The 12,680-nt window shown below is 37.6% G+C and overlaps 1 protein-coding gene across 3 annotated transcripts in view; it reads right to left on the reverse strand.

Moving 5' to 3' along the window:
• Nucleotides 1-510: 510 nt before the first annotated feature.
• Nucleotides 511-12,680, reverse strand: part of MRPL22 (mitochondrial ribosomal protein L22) — a 40,217-nt gene continuing 28,047 nt past the window's right edge. For all 3 annotated transcript variants that reach the window (XM_040241455.1, XM_040241454.1, XM_040241456.1), the window contains 4 exons: nucleotides 9,259-9,324; nucleotides 8,378-8,455; nucleotides 6,862-6,931; nucleotides 511-808 (listed from right to left, as the gene is read on the reverse strand). In XM_040241455.1, the coding sequence (XP_040097389.1) occupies nucleotides 597-808; nucleotides 6,862-6,931; nucleotides 8,378-8,455; nucleotides 9,259-9,324 (426 nt within the window). In that variant the 3' untranslated portion in view covers nucleotides 511-596. The remainder of the gene's footprint in view (nucleotides 809-6,861; nucleotides 6,932-8,377; nucleotides 8,456-9,258; nucleotides 9,325-12,680) is intronic.

Genomic DNA, 12,680 nt, shown 5'->3' on the forward strand with positions numbered 1-12,680 from the left:
TATAAGTTAAATGATTTTTGGAGTTTTAGATTAACATATCTAATAAATTCCTAAAATTTCAAGTTTCAGCTAAAACAGTAAAGGGTAATATAAACCTTCACCCACTAGTCAATGCCAAAAGTGAAAGGAAAAACTGAACCACAGAACGCTCTAAAATACTGCACTGAAACAACATGCAGGCATGCTCCCCTCCACCACCTCCCTTAGTCTCAAGAGGAAAATCAAGTGAAATAATAAGGACAAGCTTTCTTATCCTACAACTTTCTACTCAAGTCTGGTATCAAAACTACCACCTGCAGGGCACTAGCTACAAAGCTAACATTCCTTTCAAACGGTACTCAAAAAAGCCTTCTGAATTATACAGTCTGTCACTATATTTAAAGCTGATTTCCCCTTCCTAGTTGCAAATACATAAAATATAACCAGAGGCCCTCAAGAAATGGACAGAGATTTATAAATATTTGTATAAAACCAGCAGTGGTACTTCATATTTCAATAATTCAATAACAATTCATAGAAAGCATTTGTCTTTAATTTTTGTTGGTTTTAAGAAATAAATGGTAAAATATATACACCATGGAGTCTGAAAAGTCCCATCACAGAGCATGAATGATGGTCCGGTTGCGAAGCTCCTGGATATACTCTTTGGCGTGGTTGACTGCTGTCTTTGGTGCCTCAGGTGGAGGGGGAGGGCCTTCCACCAACTTCACAAAATAATGGCAAAAAACCTTCTCCATAATCCCAAAGCGACCTCTGCCGTGGTATCGGATGCGTTTCAGGTATTGGCCTCGCCCTGAGGTGGACTCAGCTAGACAGGGAAGAAAAAGAGAATTACACAAAACAACCATAACTGTATTTGCAAGATTACAGCTTGACTGGCTGAGCAATTTCTGTCTTCTCCTCAGCTAGATTCTAAGATTACATGAGCTCGTTGGCTGGCTACAGCAGCTTATCTAAAGACAAGCATCTCCTGAGTTCTTCCTCACAGATCAGGCTCCATTTCAGGTCCTGGAGAAGTAAGAGTGAACAAGACCAGCAAGGGCCCTGGCTCCGTACAGTGGACACTCTAGAGGAGAATGACAGAAAACGAACACCATCATTTTAGTTAGTGACAAGCACTATGAATAAAACAAAAACAGTGATGTGAGAGAGACTGAGAGGGTGTTGTGGGGGCAACTCCAGACTGGGTGGTGTCAAGAGGGATCCTTGAGGAAGACACATTTGATCCAAGACCAGAATGAATCACTCATGCAAATACCTAAGGGCAACGTGTTCCAGGCTGAGGAAAGAACACGCGCAAAGCCCCAAAGGTAAGAACATCCTTGGCTTGTTTCAGGACCAGAACCTGCAAAAGCACAGTAGGCAAGGCGCAGAGTGATACAAATAAGGGGAAGAGATCAGAGATGAAGACAAGATTACACAGAGCCCTGGAGGTTGTGGGAAGAACACTCTGATTTTATTTTAACTGTATGAGAAGCCTCTGGAACCAATGGTTCCCAAATGCTATCCTCAGGCTACTACATCAAGCAAACCTAGGGAACACATTTAAAATGCTGATGCTGATATTCTAGCTTACATTTGGAGTGGGCCTTGGAAATCATATCCTGAGCAAACAACATCCCCCAATCCAGGCAACTCTGATTCACAGTCAGGTTTAGGAGCTCCTGCATCACATCTACCCCCTCATCTCCCTGTCCCAATTCTACATCTCAAGGTTTGACCTTGCAAAATGGGAAGAAATCTTTTAAATAGTAATAAGAAGTAATCTATTCACCTGTTCACCCACGGTAAATCATAGTAACTACCTTCTGAATTTAGTCTTACATTTTTAGTTAGTTTAATAAGCCCATTAAAAAGGCAAAATCTATAGCATAAGGAGCAAATTAATTCACTTTCATACTCACCACTTTTATTCTTACTGTGACAGAACCTTATATTACAGAGACCATGTTAAAGTACGTGCTCCACAACCCTCTGACCACAAACCTCTCATGAAGTGATTTCAGCAGAACCATCCTAGCTTTGCCAAAGAGAAAGCTAAGGATGAAAGTGACTAAGAAAACTGCCTAGGGTTTCAATGAAATAAGGTGAGAGTTAACTCCCTATTTATCAAATTCATCTACTGGGCACTAAAGAAATGAATTTAAGAATTTCCAAAGACAGCGGTAGGGGGCAGGTGGGCAAAATGGATGAAGTGAGTCAAAAGGTACAAACTTTCAGTTATAAAATAAATAAGCCATGGGGATGTAATGTACAGCATGGTGACTGTAGTCAATAATATCCATATTGCATATCTGAAAGTTGAGAAGAGATATTACAAGATCTCATCACAAGGAAAAAAAAAAACCCTGTAACAATGTATGGTGACAGATGCTAACCAGATTTGTTATGGTGATCACTTTGCAATACTGAATCATCCAGCTGTACACCTGAAACTAACATAATGTTGCATGTCAATTATACTTCAGTAAAAAATTTTTTTTAGTTTCTCCAAACAAAAACCAGTATTACACAAATCACTTCATAATATAAAGTATTTCCAGGTGCTCTGAATCCACTTGTCAGGAGGAATCCTAAAAATAAAACCAGTGACACTGGGAAGAGTGTAGAAACTTCTGAAAAGATTTTACAAACATGATGGCTAATTTTATCCAAAACTCCTACTCTATCCAATTTGAGCATCAATCTCCAAATGCTCTGAGAATAAGGACTACTACACTCCAGGGAAAGAAGCATCGAAATCAGCTAACTGTGCAACACTACATAACCTATCGAAACACAATGAGCAGTGCTATCAGCGTCTATGCTAACTACCATTTTCTTTCCATTTCTCCCAAAATACCTAAGAGCAAACACTCAGAACCTACGAAATGCCAGCTATGGTTTCCTCTTTAGGCCATAAAATAACATTTGCCTAACCTTCATGCATATAATGCCATCACGTTTTAATGTCAAAACAAAACCATTAATTCTTCTCAAACACCACACCCTGGAATGGGAATACACAACACAACCACTCAGATCTGAACGAAATCAGGGCTTACAGTATAGATTTCAAATTGGTTTAGGGTCTCCCCTCTTCCAGTTTCTCCTCCACTAATTATGTATGTTAAGTTTCAAACTACTTTAGTACAGAACTACGTCAATTAAAATGAAACAGTATGTAGCTGCTGCTGCTGCTAAGTCGCTTCAGTCGTGTCCGACTCTGTGTGACCCCAAAGACGGCAGCCTACCAGGCTCCCCCGTCCCTGGGATTCTCCAGGCAAGAACACTGGAGTGGGTTGCCATTTCCTTCTCCAGAAACAGTATGTAGATGCCCACTTTAATAGCAATTTGTTCTAAATGAAACTTGGAATTTCTATTTGTTGGTTTGAAGCCAGGCTTCCCTGCCCATCACCAAATCCTGGAGCTTGCTCGAACTCATGTCCACTGAGTTGGTGATCCCATCCAACCATCTCATCCTCTGTCATCCCCTGCCTTCAATTTTTCCCAGCATCAGGGTCTTTACCAATGAGTCAGTTCTTCGCTTCAGGTGGCCAAAGTACTGGAGTTTCAGCTTCAGCATCAGACCTTCCAATGATCACCCAGGATTGATTTCCTGTAGGATGGACTGGTTGGATCTCTTTGCAGTCCAAGGGACTCTCAAGAGTCTTCTCCAACACCACAGTTCAAAAGCATCAATTCTTCAGCACTCAGCTTTCTTTATGGTTCAACTCTCACATCGATACAAGACTATGGGAAAAACCATAGCTTTGACTAGATGGGCCTTTGTCGGCAAAGTAATGTCTCTGTTTTTTTAATATGCTGTCTAGGTTGGTCATAGCTTTTCTTCCAAGGAGCAAGCATCTTTGAATTTCATGGCTGCAGTCACCATCTGCAGTGATTTAGGAGCCCAAAAATATAAAGTCTGTCACTGTTTCCATTGTTTCCCCATCTATTTCCCATGAACAGACATCTCTGCTAAATCTGCTCAAATTCTAAACTAAATTTCATTGTTTCCCAAGTACACACAGTACTAATATGTATGGTTTTGGTCCATGGGGTTTTGTGACCCCATGGACTGTAGCCCACCAGGCTCCTCTGTTCATGGAATTCTCCAAGCAAGAATACTGGAGTAGGTTGCCATTTCCTTCTTCAGAGGATCTTCCCAACCCGGGGATCAAGCCCAGGTATCCGGAAACGCAGGCAGAACCACAGAGACTGAGCCAACAGGGAAGCAGGCACTCAAATATTTTTTGAATGAAAGAAAAAACAGTAAGATATCTCAAAAGAAGAAAAGACCTTCAAAGATATTGCCCAGCAGGTACCATGTATTGAAAATACTCTCAATATTTCTGATTACTTGTATTTAGGTTAATGCGAATCTTAACATTAACTTCAGAAACCCTCCCCACTTTCCCCTTCATGAGTCTTAGCCCAGAAGACTGATATACAAAGTCACTTTCCCTGAAGTGAACCACTTTAAGATGCTATGAATCACAGAGCAGTGGCATTTTATTAGTCCATGTCCACTTGTTAAGGCCTATCACTGTGTCATCAGTCATCATTACAAGTTTGAAAAGGAAATGAACTTTCAAAGCCTATGATCATGCAACACCAGGTATGAGCTTTAGACTGATGACAAGCATTTGAAGGAATTACCACATAATGAAAACATATGCTACAAAAAAAGTACATCTCCTATAATGTCTGGACTTACTTATTTCAGGGGACTGAAAGAGCTTTTGCTGAGCCAAACCTGCAGTCAACAAGTAACTAGGCTTTCAAACTCTAAAAGAAGTCTATGGAATGAAATATCTAGGTCTTCTCAAAGACTATAAGATCAATCAGTTTCCCACATTTTATGGGTAAGAATCAATAGACTTTACCCAAGCCTCTCCCTTGGGGTTTCAGTCTGTGGTGAGGCCTGGGAATCTGTGTTTTTAATAAGAGAAAGTGAAAGTCACTCAGCTGTGTCCGACTCTAGAGCCTCAGACAATTCATATCAGGGAAGTTTAGCAAATACAGGGATAAACTGCCTGATGTATTGTGGTCAGATACTTCATCTTCCTGGGGGTACTCATCTCCTTTTCCTTCATAACAAAATTAGCCAACAAAACACTTTGCAAATGAGTTTTTAAAATCATAAGACAAATCCAGACTTACTAGCCCTACTTAAGAAAAGAGATTTTGACCCAGAACTAGATGAAAAGAAGGTACAGGAGGGGCAGAGGTTTCTCAGCAGAAACGTGCATAAGAAGACCAGTACATTAAAGGACCATTCACAGTTAAGTTGATTTCTGCTTAAAGGTAATATTGGACTTTGCTCCTTCATTCGGGAAGACAGGATTAAGCTCTTCACCCTCTCGCTATATATACTAACTACTGAAACGGATTTAAACACAAATTCCATTTCACTTGCATCTGAATTACATTATGAAATGCTGCCGATCAGCTAAGAAGCCAATATTCTTATGAAATTGAATAAAATTAATTAAATGTCATTTGATATTCAGTCATGGAGCAGGAAAGGTCACCAAGAGGTTTTAAGCAAACGGTCTTGCCCTTCATCCATTTCATCTCTTCCAGTGTTTTGGGTCCTTCCAGCATTACTTATTCATGCTTCTCCCAGAAGAAAATGCTTATGATTAACTACTGTGGCCTGCATCTTCTAGTTGCCATTTTGATTCCCCTCTAACTCTATGCATGTATCAGAATATAATTAATTTTACAAGACTCAGCTTTAAAATAAGATGTTTCAATTGAAAATCATAACTCATTTAAATTTCAGAAGTAGCTGTAGCTGCCAGCGTCAATTTCAGGTGAGGTGAGGTAAGATATTAACCAGAATAAACATCTCCAGTAGGGCAGAGGTTATGTGAAAAAGTGGAATTTAGATGATCTTTTAAAATGCTAATTGCTGAAAAACTATAAGGTACAGCAGCTAACTTCCACTATAATGATTCAGCCTTTTCCCCTCTGTGTGGAGAGCAGCGGTTCCCATATCTTGAATTTGAAATATCTTTAGTAAAATAGTCCTTCTAATATGCAGGTTTGGTAGATGGAGAAAATTTTGCTTTGACATCAACATCTCTGTTTGGTGACAAAACTGCTGAAGTCAGGAGTAACTGCTGCATTAACTCCAACCTATGCTCCATTTTATTGGGGTGGGGTGGGGAAGAGCTTTGTAATAAACACTGATCTCTTTCTAAAAAAAGATCAGTATGAAGGTATGCTACCAAAATATCCTTTACATTTGTACAGTACACCATGCCTTCCAAAACATTTTCACTTACATTAAATAGATGTGAGACAAGCCTACAAAACCAGAGCTAATGCTTTAGGATGTTAAGAACAAAGAAGAACCAACACATCTGGGTCACTAAGTCTTCGAAGGTCCCCTGGCTTTTGTAATTCAACAGATGATTTTCCATTCTGGTACTAGGAGGGCTAACTTACAGGATACCTCTATGGATGAGGCACCTGGCATGGCACATTATCTATAAAGACTTTCTAAGTCCACTGTGATCCTTTATATATCTCTTTCGGGTTGACAAAGAATTCATTTTTAAAAAATCAGCTACATTCTTATTATGAGTAAAGGACCACTCTACGTATCATCTTGATATCCATTATTTAATAACTCAGCAATAGATTTCATGATCTCAGTCTCATTAGAGAACAAATAAAAATAAAGCAGTTAGGACCATTACAACAGACTTAATGTTCACATGCTGGAGACTGAAAAATAAGCTATTACCAGCAATTTCCAATGGTAAACATGGTCCAAAGTATTTAGCTATCAAAGACTGTTATTAGGTAAAAAACTCGGCATCACTTCTGGAAGATACTTTCCAAAGCTAAGTATATTAGAGATCTTACCTATATATAAATTGGATCTGAATTCCACATTGTGGTCTCTTACTGCCATATCTTGTGCTTCTAAGAGAACCTTAAACAAGGAAAAGAAAGGCATTCGTATGACTGACCTTGAACTAAAACAGAATTAAAATTCTCATTTCTTGTTGTTATCTCTACATGACTGCTAATCACACACTTTTCTATTATAGTCAATTTTAAAAAGAGAATATCAAATGATAACAGTACTAAGGAGAATGGATACAGTGAGTTTCCTTCCTCAGATAAGAATTGCGAATGCAAAGAACACAGTCAATACTGCTAAGTTTTAAACGGAATGTGTAAGCTGTAAAGGAGGAGATAACAGTACTAGCAGCAGAAACCCTGGTAATGAGCAGTATGTCTTTGAGTCACAGACTCTGTCAAAAAGTTCAAGAAGCTCAACAGCTAAATCTTACTGAAAATTCTTAAACTTAGGATGCAAAATAACCATTAACAACATCAGACAAATACAGAAAATCATACTTGAAAATTTCCTTTAAGAGTTATTAAGTTTAGGGATTTCCCTGGTGGTCCAGTAGTTAAGACCCCAAGCTTTCAATGCAGGGGACTCGGGTTCTACCCCTGGTCAGGGAACTAAGATTCCCACATGCCAGATGGCACAGCCAAAAAATAAAAACAAAACAAACAAAAAAAGAATTATTAAATTTATACTCCATAAATATTTTGAATTAACTTTCTCCAGAACACATTTCTTAAAAGAGGACAATAGTTGTCAGAAATAACAGAAAGCAGATCTTTTTGTCCTTTAAAGAGGAAGAATGTAGTACAAAGCTGGGTACACAACAGATCCTTAGTAATTGCATTCTGAATGGAAATAAATAAGAGGCATTACAAGAGAGCCTCTTAGAAGTCTGAATCCAACAATCTCAGCTATTCAACTACTAAATTAAAAGATCTGACTTAATGTGAAAATTAACTGAAGTAATGCTGATTTCCCCAGCTGTCCTCAACTCAGTTTTCTGAAACAAAACACTTATGTGCCTAGAATGAGTCACCATAAATACCAACAGTATATTTGCACCAAGTGAATCAGCTACATTTAGAGCTAGAGAGGTCTTTCTTACAAATAAGAAAAATGGAACCAGACAAGTGCCTTGCCCATAGTCACAACAGAAATTGTCAGAGAAGAGATTAGACCAAGTCACCAGAGTTCCAGTCCAGTGCTTTTTCCACTCAGTTATAAAATCCCAAGGTCTCAGTTGTGGAATTGACAAAAATTCTAAAATAATGTATCAAGACCCAATAATTTAAAATAAGATGTATATAAATGACTTTGTGGTACAAATAAAAGCATCTCAGGAAAAAGAATACTTAAAGCATAGAACATCCCTAACGTATAAGAACATTAATAAAACTGAGTACCCTGAATCTGTATAATATAAACTCTGCACTTAAATGAGCTAATTCCGGATTTAGGCAAAGCTTACTAACATCTGCAAGCCAACTATGTGCTCTTTCCCCACCAATCTTAGTTTACCTCTTTAATTATCTGGGCTCCTTTTTTGTCACTGAATTCCAATTGAGCCAGAGCCTGGTCAATTGACATTCCTCGTATCTAAATTAAAGGATAACAGACAAAGAGAAAATAAATAAATTGGTTTACAAAGTCAGTATTGCCACTTCAGTGAAAAGTAAAAGCCTTACATAATCCAAATAACTTCTAAAAGTAGCTAACAAGTTACATGTTAATTACATCTCAGTAAAATTAGGGAAAATTTTTTCATTAAAAATAAAAATAGCTAATAAATGCAAAGGAGAAAAATACACATTTGAGAAGGTACACCATCACTCTCTTTAAGTTAAAATCAAACTTAAAAATTTCAACCACTAACCTGGATTTTAATAGTTTTAACAATAAAAGAGAGCAGACATGACAAAGAAAGATTATAGGTTGGCAAGGACACTAGCAGGCATAAAAGGCATCTTTCTCCTACAGAATAAATGTATTATTATACATGTATTTGCTGCTTTTGCTTTCTCTCCTATATAAATTTTATTTTCTGGGTAAAAAACTTAAAAGGCAACAGTTTTGAAACAGGTTGAATCAGCTTTTACAGATATGTAAGTCTGCTTCCTAGATTCTCTAACTGTAGCCAGGTTCTCGATGCCTTTGTTCTAAATATCTATGAATCTAACATGATTGAGATTCTCAGGAGGTAAAAACTGAACAAAAATCACTAATTTCTGAGCTATCATTTTTGGATTACCTACCAAATGTCTGAAAATGTAATTATATTCCTCACTTTTTGAAGAAAACAAGGCAAGTTTTTTTTCGGTTTTTGGTTTTTTTCAAATAATAGGATAAAATTTGAACCTTCTTTCCCAAAGTATTATATGGTAATAGTCACTTTAGCTTACCAATTTTGCCAAATACCACATCTTGTCTTTGCTGTACTTTATTTGTCTTCGACAATGGTAGATTTCCTTACAAACAGGAAAAAAAAAAAATTAAACAAGCCTATCAAAATGACAGTTGCCACTAAGTCACTTCAGTCGTGTCTGACTCTGTGCGACCCCATAGATGGCAGCCCACCAGGCTCTGCCGTCCCTGGGATTCTCCAGGCAAGAACACTGGAGTGGGTTGCCATTTCCTTCTCCAACGTGCAAGAGTGAAAAGTGAAAGTGAAGTCGCTCAGTCGTGTCTTGACTCTTAGTGACCCCATCGACTGCAGCCTACCAGGCTCCTCCGTCCATGGGATTTTCCAGGCAAGAGTACTGGAGTAGGGTGCCATTGCCTTCTCCAAAAATGACAGTAACACACTATTAATAAAGTTTTTTACTTTCTAATGCCTAATGAAATACTGCCATAAGAAATAAAAACATTATCAAGAACATGGAGACTGTTTTTTCCCTATTTAAAGCTATATTTTTCCAAAGTCTCACTATGTTATAAAGATTACTAAGGGAGAAGCAAAATGGCTAGTTTGTGACAATATTTGCAATGCTTCTATACAGGTGAATAGTAAAAGACTTAAATGAAAGTATTTTAAAAACATTTAGCTGGCTAAAAGAACAAAGCATACAAAAAGAAAAAAAGTTTCTTGTTAGTGAGGAAAACAATGGAAAAACGGATGAAACAGCTACTTTTGTAAGAAAACCAATACTGCAGGTGTCTGGTGAAGAGCATAGTTTCTAGAATCAAACTACCAGGGTCTGAATCCCCCACTCTACCATTTACCAACTACAGAGCCCGAGGCCCTTCACCGGTTTCTGGCTAAGTCTCTTCTTTAAAATGAAGACAATAGTACCTAACACCTAAAACTACAATAAGGATTAAATAAACTAACCTATGTGAACTAAGTACTATACAGTAACTAGCACATGGTAAGATCTTAGTAAATATTAGGTTTTTATTTTGGGGGGCTCCAAAATCACTGCAGATGGTGAATGCAGCCATGAAATTAAAAGACGCTTACTCCCTGGAAGAAAAGATATGGCCAACCTAGATAGCATATTAAAAAGCAGAAACATTACTTTGCCAACTAAGGTCCATCTAGTCAAGGCTATGCTTTTTCCAGTAGTCATGTATGGATGTGAGAGCTGGACTGTGAAGAAAGCTGAGCGCCGAAGAACTGATGCTTTTGAATTGTGGTGTTGGAGAAGACTCTTGAGTCCCTTGGACTACAAGGAGATCCAACCAGTCCATCCTAAAGGAGATCAGCCCTGGGATTTCTTTGGAAGGAATGATGCTGAAGCTGAAACTCCAATACTTTGGCCACCTCATGCAAAGAGTTGACTCATTGGAAAAGACTTTGATGCTGAGAGGGATTGGGGGCAGGAGAAGAAGGGGACGACAGAGGATGAGATGGCTGGATGGCATCACTGACTCGATGGAAGCGAGTCTGAGTGAACTCCAGGAGTTGGTGATAGACAGGGAGGCCTGGCATGCTGCAATTCATGGGGTTGCAAAGAGTCGGACACGACTGAGTGACTGAACTGAACTGATTTATAGAAGGTAGCTTTATCCCACTGAATTTTTTAATCAATCATCCATTACACAATTTATAGTTCATAAAGCATTTTCAAGCCCTTTATTTCATATGATCTAACTCTATGAGTTGGGAGAGAAAATATTTTATAAATCTTTTACAAAATGAAAATCAGAGAAATCAAGTGACTTGTCCAAGATAGCAAAGCTTGTAAGAGACAAAGCTAGTGCCACCCAGGGAAGTATGTGAAGGGCTTAATACAATGTCTGGCAGGTCTATCTTTAAAGTTCTCCTCATGACTCTAAAACCCACACTCTTTCTACTACTACACCACACCGCCACTTAAAAATCAGAAAAACGTTTTCGAGGCAATTCAAGGCAAGTAACAGCAGAGAAACCGCAGAACTTTTCAACATTCTGAGACCTGCTAGAAGTTTACAAATGACTTAGAAACACCAGTTAGTCTCAAGTGGCCATCTTTCAATATGTAGCAGATTTCAATTCTGTTGCAGCAGAAGCTGACAGGCTGAAAAGTGTAGCAACAGTCTAATTACATTTTCAGCAATAATGTGTCCTGGGGAGCACAGGAGAGGAAAGAACTGTCATGACTGATAATATTAATCTGCAAAATTAATACTCAACAAAATCTTTTATATAGAAACCTTTCAACTCTTGGTTTCCCATGGTGAGATATTGTTAAACCTGAATTGTATATAATCATCTTCAAATATTAAAAAAAAAAAAAAAAAGACACTGTAATCCTGGCAAAACACTGGGAAAAAAGGAATCAAATGTTTACCAGAAAACATGAAAGTTATTCAACCATCATCTTCTAAAACTAAAAAGCTCAATGTTTACTTGAGGCAGGTGCATTGTATAAGGGCACTTTCTAAAGGTAAACCAGATAAAGTCTCAGTAAATAAACCTATCATGGCAAATAGATAAAGTAGCAAATTTGGAGGTCAGAAGGCCTGGTTAAACATCATGGCTATTAATTACCCTACACAGTAGAATTAGGTAAAGTTACATTAGAATATAATGTCCAAAACAGCTATTCAAATAAAGTAAAAGTCTAAATTATGAAATGTCTAAATTAGTAACTTGTAAAGAAGTTTATTTTTAAATGCATATAATGACACAAACAGCAACAAAAAATGTCACCTAATAGAGGATCCACATTAATGACTCATAAGAATGACATATGATCAGTATGTCAATTAATCCACATATTAAAAACATGCCTCTTATAGAAGTGACTGTTCAAACAGTTTTGATAGAGTTTCACTACTAATTTATTTAACTTAGCTTTCTTCAGAAACACAAAAAGTCAAGCTCAATTTAACAAGGTATGACTATTTTATATGTATATATATTTTTAAAAGCCTTTAATTTCTGACTTACTTTCTTTACCAGGATGAAGTCACATGTAAGATATTATCTACAGGAGCCTACATTGTTTGGACATTTGTACTAGCTAAATTAGGAAGACACTCTTAAAAATAAAGGAGTGGTCTAAACTGGTGACATTCATTTTAAGTTACTGCTATAGGATTTATTCATTGCCCCATCTACTATTATTTAACTACATATTCCAAATGCTGAAGAATAGAATGAGATAGAATGGTAAGTATTATCTGGCCCTCTTTTAAACAAGAGGTAATACTAACTTTCTAAATGTTTGCAGCTAGCAGACTGAAAATTCTAAGGAACACTGCAAATAATGACACAGTGTGTAAACTATGTGGCTAGGTGAGCAAACGGTTAATAAGCAAGGTATTTATAGTGAAAAAAGTGAAAGTCGCTCACTCTTGTCCAACTCTTTGCAACCCACTGGTCTGTAGCCCACCAAGC

The sequence above is a fragment of the Oryx dammah genome, unplaced genomic scaffold, assembly GCF_014754425.2.
Source record: "Oryx dammah isolate SB20612 unplaced genomic scaffold, SCBI_Odam_1.1 HiC_scaffold_5, whole genome shotgun sequence".
NCBI classification, from domain to species: Eukaryota; Metazoa; Chordata; class Mammalia; order Artiodactyla; family Bovidae; genus Oryx; species Oryx dammah.